The following is a 17,567-nucleotide window of genomic DNA, read 5'->3' on the forward strand; positions in this document are numbered from 1 at the left end:
GGCAGTGGGCGGGCGGGGACCTGGGCGCCGAGAGACCCGGGCACCCTGGCGGCACGGGAGCGGGCCTGCCAGAGGCTGTCAGACATTTCTGGCCCGTGGTTCCCGTGGGAGGTGTCGAGGGATTGTGAAGAGGAATCTCCCAATAATGAATTCGGTGTCAGGGAACCCGCACCCCCACCCCCAACTGCTGCTTCTTCGCCCGCAGCCTCCAGCTCTCTCCATAAACAATGCAGGGCAACAGCTCCCTGCCCCCCAGCCTCAACCTGAACCCTACCCCCAGTGCCACCCCCCAGCACCCACTGGGGTGCAGCCCCACAAACCTACCACCCATAGGGGCTCAACCCCCCATCCCCAGCACCCATGGGGTCACAGTCTTGCCCTGATCCCCCACCAAGTCTGTTAACCCTCCAGCCTCCAGTCGCAGACCCTGGGGGTCCTGGGGCAGGACAGTCCTGCTCCACAGACTCTGACCAGTCCCCACTCCCTCATGCTCCCCTGCCCGCGCCACACGCAGGTACGGGCGCGTACACACACACATACACATGCACAGAGGTCTCACCCCTCTGACCTCCTGGGCCTCGGGCCTTCACCCTTGTCGTGGCTGCAGTATTCTACAGACAGATGGGTTGGGGTCTGAGTCCTGGCTCAGGTTCACTTTCCTCATTTGCAGGGAGGGGCAGATCATCACCTCACCAGGGCAAGGCTGTCAAGAGCTTTTGGAGGGGTCTGCACATATGATGGCCTGACACCCCTCTTTCTACAGCCAGACCATCAAGCAGGTCCAGGAGGAAGGCGGCCAGGTTGGGGGGGGGGAAGCAGCAGGCACTAGGATCCCCTGATCCACGCAGCTAATCAGTCCCCACTATAGGGTCTTCCTTGGAGTTTAGGTAGCAAGCTTAGGTCTCCCAGCACATGCTGGGCTCCTAGGGGGTGGTGTGGGGTCCCTAAACACAAAGGTCCTTCCCTCCCATCCTTTATCGTGACCACTTCCTGGGCATCTGCTGGCTCAGGCACCATGCTGGTCACTTCATAGATTTACTGTGCCCATTTTACAGATGAAGAAACTGAGGCTCAGAGAAGCCAAGTGACCGGCCTAAGGTCCTAGAATCTCAAAGTCATGAGTCTGAGCTTTGAACCCACACTCGCCTCAGCATTTGTCCCAGTTCTGCCTCTTACTGGGTTTGTTCTTCTGGTCCCTTTGTCTTTCTGAGCCTTGGTTTCCCTTCTGTAAAATGGGGGTGAGAATGAGAGGTTTCCGTAAGTTGTTCGAGGATTACTTGTGATGGTATCCATAAAGCACCTTCCTGTAGAGCTTAGTAAGTGCTCAGCAAGTGGCTCTGTGGGTATGGTGATATTCTTGGCTCTCTGTACCCGGAGGGGCTATATTTTACTCATCTTCGTATCTGCAGAGCCTAGCACTGTGCCTGGCACACAAGAAGCATTACAAAGGATACAAACGAAAAGATAGTTATCGTCCTGACCATTATTTTTGTTTTTGCTGACTAAGGGAAACTACTCTGGCCTGAGCCTAACATTTGCAGGGCCTGGAGCAAGGGTACAAAACAGAGGCCCACACACCAAATGTCAAGATATTTAAATGTCATAAACCATGCTAATAACTCATTAAGTAAAACATGTCCTATCCTCCTACCTGCACAAAAATACCTTCATCGTGTCCTGAAAGGCCAAGTTCCAAATTAGAATTCTCTAATTCCTCCGGGTAATGAACTGGCCCCGCCTGCAGCCGCCCCACCTCCAGCTCTGTCTATACCCCACAAACAGGTACCCCATAGTCACTCCCCAGACCTACAAGGGGGTACCTTCTGTGGAGTCCATCTTCAGGAACACGGACCTGGGAAGAGAGCTGTACACATTCTGCTGGATTTGCTCTGTTAGATGAAGGTAACGGCCTAGGAATGCTCAAGAGGTCCTAGATCTGCTACCAGCCAGCCCAGCAACTTTGGACAAGCCCTGACACTCAGCTGCCTCATCTGTAAAATGGGCCAGCAGCTCTGCCCGCAGCCCAGGGATGATGGGAGGGTCCACGTGAAAACAGAGATGTGCGTTTGCCTGCGGTCCCCCCAGCCTGAGGAGGGGGGCTGGCATGGCAGGCCAGCCGCTCGGGCTGGGGGATGAAGATGCAGAGGCGTGGGACTTGGGCAGCCCTCCAGGAAGCCAGGCCTCTTAGGATCCCGGGAGGAGGGGTTGCTGAGCCAGCAGAGCTGCTGAGCTTGGCTGGAGTAGGGCTGGCGGCTGCTTCACTGCAGCCCAGGCTGGCCCCCTTCCCAGCTGCATGGCCATCTCCGCTGGGGGCCTGCGCAGCCCCTGCTCCTGCCCAGCAGCTGGGGCTGCCCCTGGTGCCCCTCCCAGCCACCCAGAGCCCTGATGCCCAGCCCCTTATGTATGAAATGGGGATGACGGAATGCACCCCTGCACCGGCTGCAGGGGGCACACAGCATTCAGCTGCCACGGTTACCATCATTCTCACGCACGCCACCTCGGTAAAGCGCTCAGCTGGTGCTTGGTCCCTAAAAGGGGATTGACAACCGTGCGTCCTGGCCCCTCTTCCTGCCCAGCAGAGATAGATGCTGGGGCAGCTCAGGCTGGGTGGGGAGCCCCACCCGGTCTGTCCGTTAGCACTAGGCATAGGACACATGCGGTCCCCAGGCTCTATCCAGAGCCCCACAGGAAAGGCCAACAGCCCAGGGCCTGGCCTCTGGGATGAAGGTGGGACCCACAGACACGTGGCATCCTCCAGCCTTCCCTTAGCCCCACCCCTCTCTCCTGCCCTCAGGCTCCTTGGTGGCTTCACACTGCTCTGGATGTCCTTCAGGTGCTGGGGTGCACAGAGCTCTTACTCTCCCAGCATTGCGACCCCACATATTCATCTGGCCCTCCCAGAGCTGCCTCTGAGCCCGGCAGAGCTCCAGCACTCAGAGAGGAGGATGAGAAGGACATGCAAGGTGTCGGGGATGCCCAGAAGGGGCAAGGTCAGCGGGGAGCTGGATTCACTCTGTTAGCTGAAGGCAATGGCCTAGGAGGGCTCAAGAAGTCCTAGAGCCGGCACGATAGGTTCTGTTTTGTTCCAGCTGTGTGCCCTGCAACGTATGACTCGACACCTCTGAGCCTCAGTTTTCTTGTCTCCAAAATGAGGGTGGTTTCTCCTTGGCAGAGCCAGTAAGAAGACCTGATGCATAATGCAGGAAAACGTTCAGCACGGTCTGGCGGTTCCTCAAGAAGTTAGACAGTTACCATGTGACCCAGCAATTCCACTCCTAGTATACAGAGACATGAGAACATGTACCCTGAAAGACACTTGTGTGAGAACCTTCACAGCAGTATAATTCCTAATAGCCAAAAAGTGAAAACAAGTCAAGCATCCATCAGCAGGTGAGTGGGTAAACAAAATGTGGTCCAGCCACACACTGGAATATTATTCAGCTATAAAAAGGAATGAAGCTCTGACACCTGCTACCACCTGGATAAACCTTGAAAACACGATGCTCAGCGAGAGAAGCCAGGGACAAAGGCCATGTACTGTAGGATTCCATTTATATGCAATATCCAGAACAGGCAAATCCATAGAGACAGAAAGTAGATTGGTGTTTGCCAGGGGCTGGGAGGTTGAGGGGGGAGAGGTAATGGGAGAGACTACACAGAGGTTTTCCTTTGGGGTGACGAACATGTTCCGGAACTAGACAGAGGTAGTGATTGTCCGGAACTGTGAATGTATTAAGTGCCACTGACTTGTTCACTTAAAAAATGGTGCATTTCAGGGGCTCCTGGCTGGCTCAGTTGGAAGAGCATGTGACTCTTGATCTCAGGGTTATGAGTTCAAGCCCCACACTGGGTGCACAGAGCACTGAAAAAAAAAACACCTTAAAAAATGGTTGATTTCATAGTGTGTGGATTTTACCTCAACTAAAACAAAAACAGCAGCATAATGCTTCCCACAGAATAAGCCCTCAAAATCTCCAAAGGTGCTGACCACCCTGAGTTCGGCATGTAAAGAGGTGTTGGGGAACGCATCCTCGGTGGGGCAAGGGCAACGGCTCAGAAGGGAGTGTGTGGCGTCGGTCAAATCCCAAGGCTGTTGCCCACTCTGGCAGGATGGAGCCCGTGGAGAGATGAGAACGCTGCAAGGTCAGCGGGGGGCCAGGGGCCTGGCAGGGAAGGGGGACCCGTGAGGGCCTCTAGGTTTTTAAAAGACCACTCTGGGGGCACCTGGGTGGCTCAGTCGTTATGCATCTGCCTTTGGCTCAGGTCATGATCCCAGGGTCCTGGGATCGAGCCCCGCATCAGGCTCCCTGCTTGGCGGGAAGCCTGCTTCTCCCTCTCCCACTCCCCCCTGCTTGTGTTCCCACTCTCGCTGTGTCTCTCTCCTAAATAAATAAAATATTTTAAAAAAAAATAAATAAAAGACCACTCTGCAATGTGAAGGGCAGCCTGGATGGGGGCAAGAGTGGGGGTAGGGAGGCAGGGTAGGAGGTCGCACTGGCAGAGGGGGTGATGGATGCCTCTGGCACACAGAAGGGGAAGCTGTTTGGGAGAGGTCCATAACAGACTGTTCCGGCCACGGGACGTGGAGCTGTGTGTGGGGAGTTCAAGGGACAAGTCTACCAGGGAGGCAGATCTGAGCTGGAGACAGGGTGCAAAGCCCCCGAACAGGGGTGGCACTGGAAGTCCCGGAGCACGGACAAGCCCCTCAGGGTGAGTGGCCCGCAGAGACCAGAACTGTGGAGGGGATCAGCCTCTAGGCGAAGGCAGAGAAAGACTGGCAGGAAGCTGAGGGGCAAGGGGAGCTTCCAGGAGCAGCGCTGTCAAGCACTGTGCAGATGTGTCAAGACGCAGAAGGACAAGCATGCATCGGGTTTGTCAGTGTGAGACCGTCAGTGACCTTGTGATATTTTCACTGGAGCGCTGGGGGCACAAGATGACAGTGGGCTAAGGGGTGAGTGAGAAGTGAGGACACAGGAGTCAGAAAGGTGTTGAGAACCGCGCAGAGGGCCTGCTGGAGGGGGAGGCTGGGGCTGAGGGGAAGGAAAGAGGGAGGTGCGGAAGGTTCCTGGGACCCAGGGCCTGGGGGCATCCTGGGGGTTTGTGGCCTTGGTCAAGGAGCCAGAGGAAGGAAGGGAGGTGTGTAGCTGCATTTGTAAGCATGGCGGGAAGAAGAAACCACGGGGGAGCTGAGGCCACAGTGCCTGGAGTGTGGGAGCACTGAATGGAACCGGAGGCATGAGGGACCCCAGTTTTGGAGGGGTCACTGAGGCTGAGTGGGCGGACAAACGGGGCAGGCCAGGGCTGAAGAGGACTGAAAGGACCCAGACTAGGATTGCCATGTCTAGCAAATAGAACTACAGAAAGCTCAGTTACATGTGAATTCCCCATAGGCAACGAGTGACTTTTTAGGATAAGTATATCTCATGGGATATACTTATACAATATATATATATATATATATATATATATATATATATATATTAATTATCGTTGCTTACCTGAAATTCAAATGTTAAGTGGGCGAGCGTCCTCCAACTTACGTGGGCATCCTAGCCAGGGGTGGGGGATAGGAGACAGAGGAGAGGGACTGGGGCGGCCCCGCCTCGGGACCAAGCCTGGAAAATGGGTAGCCGTCTGAAGGGTGCGGGACCCGAGTGGGGAGAAGCCTGCGGCCGGGCATCACGGAGGCCTCTACTGGCTCCACCCGCCCCAGAACATTGGTCTCGCCCCACCATCACCGTGTAAGTCGCGTGGTGTCGCCTTAAGGGCCCATCGATAACTCTACGCTCGGCCGCGGCCTCTATCGATTCGCTCTGGCTCCGCTCGCCGTCCTGGGCCGCGGCGGAGCGCAGAGCTGCATGTAAGGTACGGTGGCCGCGGGACGAGGGCCAGAAAGCGGCCGCTGGGTGGCCGGGAGAGCGCGCCTGGGGGAAGCTGGCCCAGTGGGACGGAGTCAGGGCTGTCGACGGAGCACCGGGGAGCCGGAGGGTCCGGCTAGAGAGCGCCCCCTCCCATCAGGCTTAGCCGCCGGCCTGGTACGCATGCGCAGCCGCTGCAGTCGGCTCTCCTCTCCGGCCGTTCCACCGCCCTGCGCATGCGCGGCCCGCCCCTGCGGCAGAGAGGCGCCCCGGGCGTGACTGCCCCCTGCCGGCTGCGGGTGGGGGGCGTCCCGGCCCGGTCCGTGGGGCGTGGAACGGAGCACGCGCTTTGGAGCTCGGAGCTGTCCTCAGGTTGTCATGCGTCCCCTGAACCTCTAAGCCTCAGTTTCCACCTCTCTAAAATGGGGATGATAATGCCTATCTCTCAGCACCGAATGGGCCTAGAGAGTATTTCGTAAATACTGCACACTCCTCTCTTGTGCAGATGCTCTGATCTTTGACCACTGCCTTTCAGAAGTCGCGTCCTGTGCGGGCCCGAGCCTTCTTCCACACCATGAACACGTCCCCCGGCACGGTGGGCAGTGACCCGGTGATCTTGGCCACTGCAGGCTATGACCACACAGTGCGGTTCTGGCAGGCGCACAGTGGGATCTGCACCCGCACGGTGCAGCATCAGGACTCTGTATCCTCTGGTGGGGAGGTGGGGAGGGTGGTACTGGGAAGGATGCCGGGTGGGTAACAGCCTGGGCAAAGGAAGGGATTCCTGGGCTGGAAAGGATGCAGCAGCCGAGCCAGATGGTGGGGGCCTCGAGTGCTCTGTTCATCCTCCTCCTTAACAGACCTAGCAGGTGAACGCACTGGAGATCACGCCTGACCGCAGCATGATCGCTGCTGCAGGTACCTGTACCCTCGACCCGACCCCTGATCTCTGGTGGGCCCGCCTGGGCACAGCCACCCTTCAGTTTAGCCTGTGCCCCTAGGTTACCAGCACATTCGTATGTATGATCTCAGCTCCAACAACCCCAACCCCATCATCAGCTACGACGGGGTCAACAAGAACATCGCGTCCGTGGGCTTCCACGAGGACGGCCGCTGGATGTACACGGGTGGGGAGGACTGCACGGCCCGGATCTGGGACCTCAGGTGTGGGGCACCGGGCAGGAGGGGCCTGTGGCCGGGTGTGTGGGGGTGGGGGGCCAGGCCAGGACTGTCTCAGGCCAGGGCCCTCCAAGCAGAGGCTGAAACGGGGTTTTCTGTGCGGGTGATTTATTGAGGGTGGTGACGAAAGCAGGATAGGGCAGGGGTGAAGCCACACACGGAGGAGCCCAGCCTCAGCCTGATACCACAGGGAGCTATGGAGAGTGAATGGCATCAGAGTGAGTCCCACCCGGGGCGAGGGGCTGCCCCCGGAGGGGGGCCGAGTCTCCCTCGTGTCTGCTGTAAGGCCGCTGCTATCAGCAGGGGAAAGAGCGTGTGGGGGCGCCAGCAGCGTCCAGTAGAGTGTATGTGCCCACCCCAAAGGTCCCGGAACCTGCAGTGCCAGCGCATCTTCCAGGTCAACGCACCCATTAACTGTGTGTGCCTGCACCCCAACCAGGTGAGGGGCATTCACAGGGCCGGGCACCGTGGGGCTTTGGAGGGCAGGGGACCCGCCCTCTCTCACCTCCCCTGCACCCCAGGCGGAGCTCATTGTGGGTGACCAGAGCGGCGCCATCCACATCTGGGACTTGAAAACTGACCACAACGAGCAGCTGATACCTGAGCCTGAGGTCTCCATCACGTCGGCCCACATTGACCCGGATGCCAGCTACATGGCGGCCGTCAACAGCACCGTGAGTCCGGGGTGTGAGCGCACAGGGGGAGGCCAGCTCAGCACCTGGTCCCTGATCTTCCTGATTCCCTGCACGTGGCTTTTCCCCAGATGCTCCTCAGACTCCCCCTTTCCCCTCCCCCCTGGGCCTGCTTCCTCATCCTGGGCTCCAGCTGCACCCCAGCCAGCAAAGCCAGAAAGCAGGGTGTTGCTCCTGACGCCCCCTCTCACTACTGCCATAGCTCAGTCAGCGAGCATCACTCCCACCTCCAGAACTTCTCAAGTGTCGACTTCCTTCTTCTCCCTGGCTCCTCCGGGCCCAAGTTTGCCTCCTCTCCCCACACAGCGGCTGTAGTCTCCCCGTGGCTGCCCCCCCCCTCACTGACACCCTCTGCCCCCACACCACCCTCCCTCAGCCGCCAGCACAGCCTTCCATGGCGCCAGCCCGACCCCACCATTCCCTGCACAAACCCCGTGGTGCCCTGGCTCCTCGCCGTGGCCTCAGGACACTGCGGGGTGGCCCCGCTCTCCCGCCTGGCCTCATTTTCTCCCCTTCAATGTCCCTTACCTCTCAACAAATCGCTGGTCCCGTGGCGTCCCCACACTGCCCTCCGCCGGTCCCGCTGACGTGCCCTGCCCCCATCTTGTTCTGCATGCTCCCACTGACCGGCAGCGTTCTGCATGAAGGCCTCCTGCTCTCAGCCTGCCCGGTGCTCCCCGCAGCCCGGACCCGCTGTGCCTGTCACATGTCCCCGGCCCCCAGATCCCGGTGTGCAGCCCTGTGTGGGATGGCCGCCCCTGGATCCGGGTCTGGCCACAAGGGCCTTCTTCCCCGCATGTCAGACCAAAGGCTCAGGTGTCCCATGACTCCCCTCCAATCGCAGGGAAATTGCTACGTCTGGAACCTGACGGGGGGCATTGGTGACGAGGTGACACAGCTTATCCCCAAGACCAAGATCCCGGCGCACACCCGCTACGCCTTGCAGTGCCGCTTCAGCCCCGACTCTACGTGCGTATGGGGTCGGGGGGCCGGAGCCCTCATGTGGCAAAGGGGTGCCATGTGGGTGTGGCTGCTGACGACACCCCCACTGCACTCACGCCCACCCCTAGGCTTCTCGCCACCTGCTCGGCCGACCAGACGTGCAAGATTTGGAGGACATCCAACTTCTCCCTGATGACAGAGCTCAGCATCAAGAGCAGCAACCCGGGAGAGTCCTCCCGCGGCTGGATGTGGGGCTGTGCCTTCTCGGGAGACTCGCAGTACATCGTCACCGGTGAGCACACCCCCCCCCCCACCGCCCCGCGCTGCCAGCCCGGTCCCTGCCGCAGCTGCCTGCACTCCTGCTGCCTGGGAGCCAGCCTCTGGTGGGGCCCGGCCTGGGGCTGCACTCTTGAGCTGCTGCCTCCACCTCTCCCTGCAGCTTCCTCTGACAACCTGGCCCGGCTCTGGTGTGTGGAGACGGGAGAGATCAAGAGAGAGTATGGCGGCCACCAGAAAGCTGTCGTCTGCTTGGCCTTCAACGACAGTGTGCTGGGCTAGCCTGTGCCCCCCTGGGATTTCAGGTGGCTGTCCAGGGAGCACCTGCGGACTTGTTCTGCCCAGCTGCCCAGGTCAGAGTGAACCTCCACGGGCTAGCCTCTACCAGCCTGGCCAGCTGGACCTGCCTGGCCTACCCTGGCCCCCTCGGCCGGCTTAGACTGGCCAGGCCAGTATGCCCTGGGATTCTCTCAGCTCCCGGTTGCTTATGTGGATGTGACAAGGCTCAGAAGCCTACTTGAGCTAACCTTCACTTGTTCCGGAAATTCCAGATCCACAGGGCCTGGAGGTTCCAGGCTGGTGCCCAACCCCAAGCCAGTGCTCCCCCCCCACCCCGACTCTACCCATTTTGTGTCCCGAGGCCACAGAAAACACCGTTACAGCCAGGTGGAGGGTTTATTAGCTCCTGCCAGCAGCCACCCTCTGTGACTGGTGACGGGGCTGGCCTGGGGGACTGGCCAGGCTTTGAACTTAGTCTGGGAGGTAATAAAAGCAGACCGACACGCAGATGTTGCTGGGGAAGCAGATGTCGATGCATAGGTAGATCAGCCGCTGCCTCTGGGGCCCTGGGGGAAGGGGCCTCCGTGAACCCCAGAGGGTTCCTCCCCCTTCTCCCCAGACTGTTCTGCAGGAGCCCAGGCCTCATGACACCACCCCAACTTACCCTGTGCTCGACGGGCCCAGTAAATGGGTGTCTTCGTGCAGAGGTGCCGCACGGAATCCCCCACCTGGGCAGGGTCCACCTCACGGCCCCCCAGCACTGCCAGCAGCTGCTGGGCAGAGTGGGTGTCCTGGCTGGGGCCGGGGGGCCCTTGGCCCTGCACAGAAGGCTCTGGTGGGCCATGCCGCAGGGGCACTGGCACTGCCTGGGTTGGGGCAGGGCCTGTGCGTCCCTGGACATGCTGGCCCGCTGCCAGTACCACCCTCTGCTCTTGTCAGCAGCCTCGGTCAAGGGAAGACAGGCCTTCTGTTCCTTGAAACCAGAGCTGCAGCTGCCCCAGGCCTGGGCCGTACACAGGACCCTTTGTCTGTCCCCTGGCCCGGGGAGCCTGGCTGCATGGGGCTGCTTACCCTGGACATGTTCACCAGCAGCTGCAGGGTCTCGCGATCCCGGGGCTCCATCCGGCGGAGGAAGCAGGCTGGGTGTTCCGAGGGCCGGTAACAGACGCAGCCCTGGGGAGGCAGGCGGGTGAGGCAGGGCCACCCCAACATCCACGGGTGCTGGCCACACCCCCCGCCCACTCACACTCTGCCCATCGAACAGCACTGCCCAGCTGCAGTTGCTCTGAGCCGAGGTCACCCAGATGGTTGCCACGTTCCGGGCCGCATCCACCTGGGCAGTTTGGTTGGATCGGGATGCCCCGGGGCTTGGGAGGGTCAGACGGAGCATCTGCAGCAGAGGCTGAGATCGGGGAGCTAGAGCTCAGCTGGGCAGGCTGGGGCAGCCCCCAACACCCCCCCCCAGTTCTACTGCGAGGTTTCCGACCCCCACCCCCACCCCTCTGGTCCTCCTGCCACTGCTCTGAGCCCTGGCTTCACTGGAGGGCTGGGAGGTGCTGGCCTTTCCTTCCCCTTCCCACTGTCTGTGGCTCTGGCCAGGTCCCCAGGAGGAGCTCACCTTGGGGGGACTGTGAGTGAAGCCAAGAAGCCCGCCAGCCATGGCCCCAGCAGTGGCCAGTGCCAGCAGCAGCAGCAGGCCAGGGGCTCTGCAGCCCCCAGGGCCGGGCTTGGCCTTCACCTGGGGGCACACTGCAGTCTGTGGGGCCTAAAGCAGAGAACAGAGAGCAGGCTGGCTCAGGAAGGCAGGGGCTGAGGTGTGCGAGGTGGGCCCTGCACTCCCCTCCCCTGCGCAGGGCATGCCCTGGCTGTCTGTCCTAGGAGGGGGCGCTGGGTGGTTGGAGGCACTCACCTGGACAGGCCCAGGCCCGGGGCTGTCCTCACAGCAGTGCCTCTGCTCCATGCTGCAGCCCTGGTGACAATGTGCGGATTGTCTGCCGCCCCTTGGAGTCAGCTAGGGAAACCTTACCACACCTGTGATGAGCCAAACAACCATCCCGGCCCCCTCCTCTCCTGACCCCACTGCTTCCCACCAGCCCAGCCACCTGATATCAGGGCCGGAGCCAGGACAGCCCCCCCCGCTTTGGGTGGGGGGTGCCTGTCACGGTGCCTGGCCCTCCCAACACCCAGCCTGTGCAGACCGGGGAGTGGGGGGGCCCGAAAGGGTGAAGAGCACGGCTGTCAAGGAAATCAAGTCCCACGGATTGGCACGGAAGGCAGCCCAGGCCCGGGCAGGATGACTTCAGAGTCTGTTTGGGGACAGACTTCATTTTCCTCAAGAGGCTTGTTCCAGTGTCAAGCTATTTCTGGAGTCCCAGAGCTCAGCGCCTGGCAGCCCATCAATAAACGCGTTTCCTGAATGACTGGTATGGGGGTGCACGCTGCCTTTGTCCTTCCATCCCCTATACCCCCAGCCACTTGCCAGCCCCTCAGACGGGATGGGCTGATGGGCAGTCTGCGGCACGCAGGACTGAGAGCAGGACGGCTTCCTGGCAGCTGACTGGAACGTTCACACGCCCCCGGACGGTCAGTCAGGTCAGCCGGCCCCTGCCCTGCCCAGGATGGCCTCCTCTGCTCCCAGCTTGCACCTCTGACTTCTTGATGCTGTGGGTTTTGAGTTCAGGGCTCCCTCTGGCACTGGCAGCTCGCAGGATGTGCATGTTCTGCACCCCCTTCACCCTGTGGCCCTCTCCTGTTCTTGCTCTTTGTGCCACTGTCTTGCTGATTCTTCGGAACCCAGCCCTCTGTGTGACGGGCCTGGGATGTGGTGGCATCGTGGTGGTCAGCATCCCAGCTCTAGAACGAATCCCAGACCGCCTCCTTCTCAGACGCACCCCCCGCCCCCCCGCCCCGGATGCTAGGCGGATGTAGCGTCTGAGCAAAGGCTGCTATCAAAACGGGGCAAAGAATGCCAGAGTCAGTGCGGATTTGAGACTTTAATATGCATTTCGGTTCACACAGTGCAACGGGGGGCAGAGATGGGGTGCATGTGGGCTCCCAGGTTGCTGCCCGGCAGGAGAGGTGTTGCTGCTTGCCGCACCTGCTGCGTGCTCCTGGTGTGGGTGACAACGCCCTGACAGGCCTGCTCAATATCCAGACCCACCTTGAGCCGACCTCGCAGAGCCAACGTCAGCACCACCAACCTCACAGGCGCTGGCTGCCCTCGCGTTGCCCCACAGCAGAGTCCAAACCCCAGACACCCCGGGCCTCGGAAGAGCTGCGGGTTCAGGACACCCGCTTATTGCTATGAGAACTTTGAGAAGGAGGGAAGGAGTCACCCTGGGGCTAGGAGAGAGGCTCGTGGGCACTGGGTACAGAGTGAGGCGCTGGGAAGGAGTCTGCCAAAAGGAACAGCTTCCCAGGCCCTACCCTACAAGTGCGGCTGGACGGTCTGCTTATCAGGTCAGCAACTTAGGGAACAGGAAGAAAAGGCCGGGACCCTTTGCCAAGAACCCTTGGCTAGCAGGTGGACCCTGCCAGTTTTCCTGCTGGCCTCCGACAAGGAACTCCAGAGCCAAGAGTAGTGGCCTCAAGGGCCACTGGCATCTAACTCCCACCCCAACTGAGAGTACGGGAGGAAAACAGGAAGAGACTGGATGTTTTGTAAAAGGATTTCCTGTTCTTGGGGACTCCTCTTTCCTTCCCCACCCAGAGGGCGCCCAGGGCGACAGGCATTCCTTGGCCAGCACATGCCTTTAGCCGTGCTGCTGGCTGTGGGGCACGCAGACTTCTTCAGTGGGATTTTCCCTACGAGACAGAGCACAGCTATTAATTAACACACTTAAGATTCAATTCCACCGTTTGACAAAGTTGTTCAAAAGTTTAAAAAAATAATTTTTGGTACCAACACTACTCTGAGCTCTCTGCACAGCTGCCCAGAGTTCAGCAAAGGCATCCACACTCTCTTGGCTGCTAAGAATATGCTCAGTCCAAATCAGCTGGATTTAAATGCACATTTGAGAAAGCTGAGGCTTAGCTGGACTGAGTTTACACAACTCCGTGACCGCGTATGAGGTGTGGCAGCCCTGGGTATCTGAAACGGAACAGACACTTGACTGTGACATCAGAGTGGTTTTTACGTTAAGTGTGGGGTGCTGGTGGTGACACCCCACACCCAAGGTGTGCACCCCAAGGACAGGGAGACAGCACTTGGGAGCAGCGCTGTCCTCCACTCCCACCCTGCAGGTGAGGGGGCTGGGATGCTACAGCAGGCTCACCTGCAGATGACCGCACCAATGGGCCCTGGGTCTGTTTGTACAAGTTTCTCACAACAGTCAAAATCATCAGACCGTCTTCCCCTTTGGCCTGTAAGGGGGGCCCGATCCCTGAATGAAATCTTCAATAAAACATCTAACATCCCTAGACCTCCCTCGGTCCCATCAGCAGGCTGGGTAACCACCCTGAGGTTACCAGAATCCTGGACAGATGCTAAGCCTGTCCTTGTCAATGGCACCCAATGCCCAGGGCCCCACAATGCCCTCCAGGTTCAAAAGTGCATCTTCAAATAGAAGCATCTGTAAACAATATCACCCCCCAAACGTTTACTTACAAGGTTAACAACTAGTGCCTTTACTTGACTCCACGCATACTCTTTGAAGCCACCTAGCTGAGCAGATGCTTAAGCCCCACCTATTAATTTGGGTAAGTGGTTTTCAATTCGTTTTATTCTGGAGATTAAAGACACTAAATCTTTAACCTTGAAGGGCAGGCAAAAGGTCAGCTATGCTGTCAACATAGAAGTCAGGGACCATTTTCTTCTTAGACATGCAGTCACTTTCCTGATTACTCTTCACATCCCCTAGAGTGGAAACGCCGGTGAGGGTCAGGATGGTCTTCAGGCCACAGGTGACGCCCAGGAGGATGTCCGTGTCCAGGCGGTCTCCCACCATGACGGTGCGCTCCGGGTTGATGCCGTATTCCTGGGACACGCAGTCGAATATGAAGCGGCTGGGCTTCCCTATGATGTCGGCCTGGCGCTGGGTGGCCATCTCCACGGCTCGGACCAGACAGCCGGTACCTGCGGGGCGGAGAGGTAGGGGAGGGAGGGAGGGGGGGAGAGCACCCGGGGTCAGAGGACAGAAGGGGCCCGCGGCCCGCCCCCACTCCCCCGTCCCCGGGCCGCACGGACCCGCGATGAAGCGGCCGTTCTCGAGCGGGAGCCGGTTGTCCATGTTGGTGCCCACGAGCAAGCAGCCGGGCTGCTGCAGGTAGCGCACCGCCTTGGTGAGCTTCATGTAGCTGAAGTGCGGGTCAAAGCCCACCACGACGGCGCGCACGTCGGGATCGAGCGGCGCGTCCAGCCAGGCGCCGGGGCTGTCGCCCAGCAGCGGCTCGGGCCCCACGCCCACGCTGGCGACGCCCACGGCCTCCAGCTCGGTGGCCAGGGCTTCGCTGCCCAGCACGTAGGCCTTGGGGGCCGGCGCGCCCGCCAGGCGCTGGCGTAGGTAGAGAGCGGTGCAGTAGGCCGTGCCGAAGACCTCGAGGCCGGCGCCGGGCCCCGCGGGGCCGCCGAAGCCCAGGCGCCGCAGCTTCTCGGCGTAGGCCTCGCGGGTCTTGCTGCTGTTGTTGGTGATGAAGCCGAGGCGCTTGCCGCGGGCCCGCAGCGCCGACAGGGCCTCGGGCGCGCCGGGCACGGCCGTCTCGCCGCGCCACAGCACGCCGTCGCAGTCGAACAGCAGCGTGTCCACGTCGGCCAGCAGCGCCTGGGCCCGCTCGGCGCTCAGCCGCACGCAGCGGGCGTCGTCACCCCCGGCCTCCGCCGCCGCCATGGCCTCCGCCTCCGCCATGGCCGCCGCCGCCACCGGCCGCCGCCGCCACCGCCGCCGCCACCGGCCGCTCCTTGCAGCCGCCCGCCGCCGCGCCCGCACCGCCCCCGGCGCGCTCATTGGCCCCGCTCCTCGCGCGCGCCGCCCATTGGACGCCGCCTGCGCCAATCCGCCCCCGCCTCCCGCGGGCTGCGGGAGCTCAGCACCACCCGCCGCGGCCCGGCGCGGGAAGGCGGGCTGCCATTGGCTGCCGGGCCTGGGGCGCCCCGGTGATTGGCTGGCAGGGAGCCAACCGGCATTCGGAGTGGAGCGTTCACTGCGGAAACGCTGCGAAGGAACCCAGAGCCGGCGCAGGACGTAAGGCTGCTGCTCATTGGCGGCCTCAGGGCGGCTCGCCCATTGGTGGTGCGTGGTCAGCTTAGGTGACGGAAGCCCTTAATGCAGTGACCGCCGGCCGGGCCGGCTGCGGATTGGCTGGCTTCTCCGCGGCGAGGAGCGCGGCAGGACGTGGGGGGAGGCCGGGTGGGGAGCCGCTGTCGCCTTGGGGCCGAAGTCACGTCCGCACCTCTACCTGGGCGGCGCCGGGCCGTGCCCTCCGCCCGGGACACGCAGCGGACACGGCGCTAGCGCGTGACCGACTAAGGCCGGTGCTGAGTGCCCGCCCGGGGCTCCTTCCCGGCAAGCCTCGCGTTCCCCGTTCCAGCCCTTTGCAGAAACCCTGTTCCCGGTGCCTTGGTAATGACCAGGCGGTGGCACTGCCTTGGTGGTCACGTGGACCCGTAATTATAAGGCGGTGGGAATCGCCTTCGTGGTCACGTGAACAGGTAATTACAGGCGGCGGGATTAGGGTCTAAGGAGACGCAGCCTAGAACCCAGCTGTCATCGTCATCGTTATTATTAGGTATCATGGTTAACTTTTATTGAGGCGTAACACGCAGAAAAGTGCGTAAGTCTTCAGTGTGCAGCTTGATGGAATTTTTACATACCCGTACGCCTATGTAAACACAACCCAGGTCAAGCTGCAGAATCTTTCCATCGCTCCAGAAAGTTCCCTCACAATCTCCCTCCAGGCACTAGCGACCCCCCTCCCCCAGCCACGTCCTTGACTCTTGTCACCATAGTGTGAGTCACAGACGCCTCTGCTGGTACAGATGGTCTCGCCAACGGGATCGAACAACCATGGGTCTTGCTTCTGGGGATCAACATAACGTCTGTGAAATCCATCCTTCTGCGTGTGTGTGTGTTTTCATTGTCATGTGGGCGGTTGTAAGAATACACCTCTCTGTGTCTGTTTTCCAGTGGAGGGACAGTGTGTTTCCAGTTTGGGAGCATTGTCAATAATACAGGGTGTCAAACCCCTGCTCTTCTCTTGGGCCCCAGGTCTCCATAAAGTCTGCTCGGACCCACCCCCACCCCCCCCCGCAAGCCCATGAGGTAAAGTCAGTGACCTTAGGGCCCTGATTATTTACACACAGCTTGTTTTTGTTGGTCTCTGCTGGCCCAGGGAACTCCTCGAGGACATTGGAAAGACTATGGCCCACAAGGGCAGGTCATGCAGAATGTTCCTGCCTGATGTACCTACTACCCACAAGGGGAAACTTCCTCCCTGTGTCTTCCCGCTTCATTGTGGTGGTGGAGCTGACTCTGGGAAGAACTGGATTTGACAGAAGATCACAAACTCTTTTTCAACCACCTAGAAGCATCCAGTGTATACAGTACACTGGCCAGAGTGGGAAGGGCGCTGCTGCCCAGCCATGGGCCAGCTTGTCCGATACCTGCCCAGATGCTTTGGCTTCCTGGGCATTCAGTAAGCATCAGAGGCACTGAGCACTGCTCCTTATCTGCATTCCTTTGTCCGAATGACAGGACAGCCCTAAGAGGCAGGGACTGTTAGTGTCCCCATTCATGGATGAGGAGACTGAGCCACAGATAGTCACTAGCTGGACAATGCAGAGTTGGGATTAAACTCAGGTGACTCCAAAGTGGAGCTCTGCCACACCTGTTTGCCTTAACATCCCCTGTGAGTTGTAGGGACTGAGCCGGCATTGTGGGAAGGGTGGAACGGTCTGTAACAAGAAAGGAGATGGTTATGGACAAGGTCCTGCCAGCAGCTGGAAGGGACGGTGCACTTGGTACACTTAGTGGGGGCAGTGGGTGGGGGGGAGGATGACCTTGTGTGAGGTGCCCTGTGTCTGCATGGGAGAGGCGCCCCACACGGATCATGAAGTGTTCCCGACCCACAGAAGATGCTCAGTGTCTACCTGTGAATGGTTGGCGTCAGGGTTCCGCCAAGTGAGGAAGCCCTGCCTGCAAGCTGACTGGGGCATAGATGGAGATGGCACAAGGACAGACACTATTTAATTAAAATAGCCTTGCAAGGATTTAAATTGTATTAGAAAATGCAAGTAGCAATTGAATCTGTGTTTTCACAGATGGTTTTGCTTCTAATGAGCCAAGTAAAAATGGGAGTCATTGAAAAAGGATTCAAGTGGCAAAAAAAAAAAAAAAAAAAAGAATTG

The 17,567-nt window shown here is 59.8% G+C and overlaps 3 protein-coding genes across 5 annotated transcripts; 1 reads left to right on the forward strand and 2 right to left on the reverse strand.

Moving 5' to 3' along the window:
- Window positions 1-5,842: 5,842 nt before the first annotated feature.
- On the forward strand, window positions 5,843-9,433 carry MLST8 (MTOR associated protein, LST8 homolog). Of its 3 annotated transcripts, none has more exons than XM_021698045.2 (9): window positions 5,843-5,865; window positions 6,394-6,561; window positions 6,725-6,776; window positions 6,860-7,022; window positions 7,341-7,476; window positions 7,559-7,711; window positions 8,574-8,698; window positions 8,800-8,963; window positions 9,111-9,433. In XM_021698045.2, exons 2-9 carry the CDS (start codon window positions 6,433-6,435, stop codon window positions 9,227-9,229), a joined length of 1,041 nt encoding a protein of 346 aa, XP_021553720.1. In that variant the 5' UTR covers window positions 5,843-5,865; window positions 6,394-6,432; the 3' UTR covers window positions 9,230-9,433. The 3 variants fall into 3 exon arrangements, with proteins under 3 accessions (XP_021553720.1, XP_021553721.1, XP_021553722.1); XM_021698046.2 differs by having other exon boundaries at window positions 7,401-7,476; XM_021698047.2 differs by having other exon boundaries at window positions 6,728-6,776; window positions 7,401-7,476.
- BRICD5 (BRICHOS domain containing 5) lies at window positions 9,337-11,186 on the reverse strand. The gene is made up of 6 exons (XM_021697997.2): window positions 11,136-11,186; window positions 10,845-10,991; window positions 10,473-10,628; window positions 10,298-10,399; window positions 9,891-10,044; window positions 9,337-9,792 (listed from the first exon to the last, which is right to left on the reverse strand). The coding sequence occupies exons 1-6, from the start codon at window positions 11,184-11,186 to the stop codon at window positions 9,698-9,700; spliced, it is 705 nt and encodes a 234-aa protein (XP_021553672.1). The 3' UTR covers window positions 9,337-9,697.
- Window positions 11,187-13,929: 2,743 nt separating this feature from the next.
- LOC110587853 (phosphoglycolate phosphatase) lies at window positions 13,930-15,108 on the reverse strand. Its single transcript, XM_021698048.1, has 2 exons — window positions 14,412-15,108; window positions 13,930-14,300 (listed from the first exon to the last, which is right to left on the reverse strand). The coding sequence occupies exons 1-2, from the start codon at window positions 15,067-15,069 to the stop codon at window positions 13,975-13,977; spliced, it is 984 nt and encodes a 327-aa protein (XP_021553723.1). The 5' UTR covers window positions 15,070-15,108; the 3' UTR covers window positions 13,930-13,974.
- Between the last annotated feature and the right edge of the window lie 2,459 nt (window positions 15,109-17,567).

This window comes from Neomonachus schauinslandi, chromosome 5 (genome assembly GCF_002201575.2).
Source record: "Neomonachus schauinslandi chromosome 5, ASM220157v2, whole genome shotgun sequence".
Taxonomy (NCBI): Eukaryota; Metazoa; Chordata; class Mammalia; order Carnivora; family Phocidae; genus Neomonachus; species Neomonachus schauinslandi.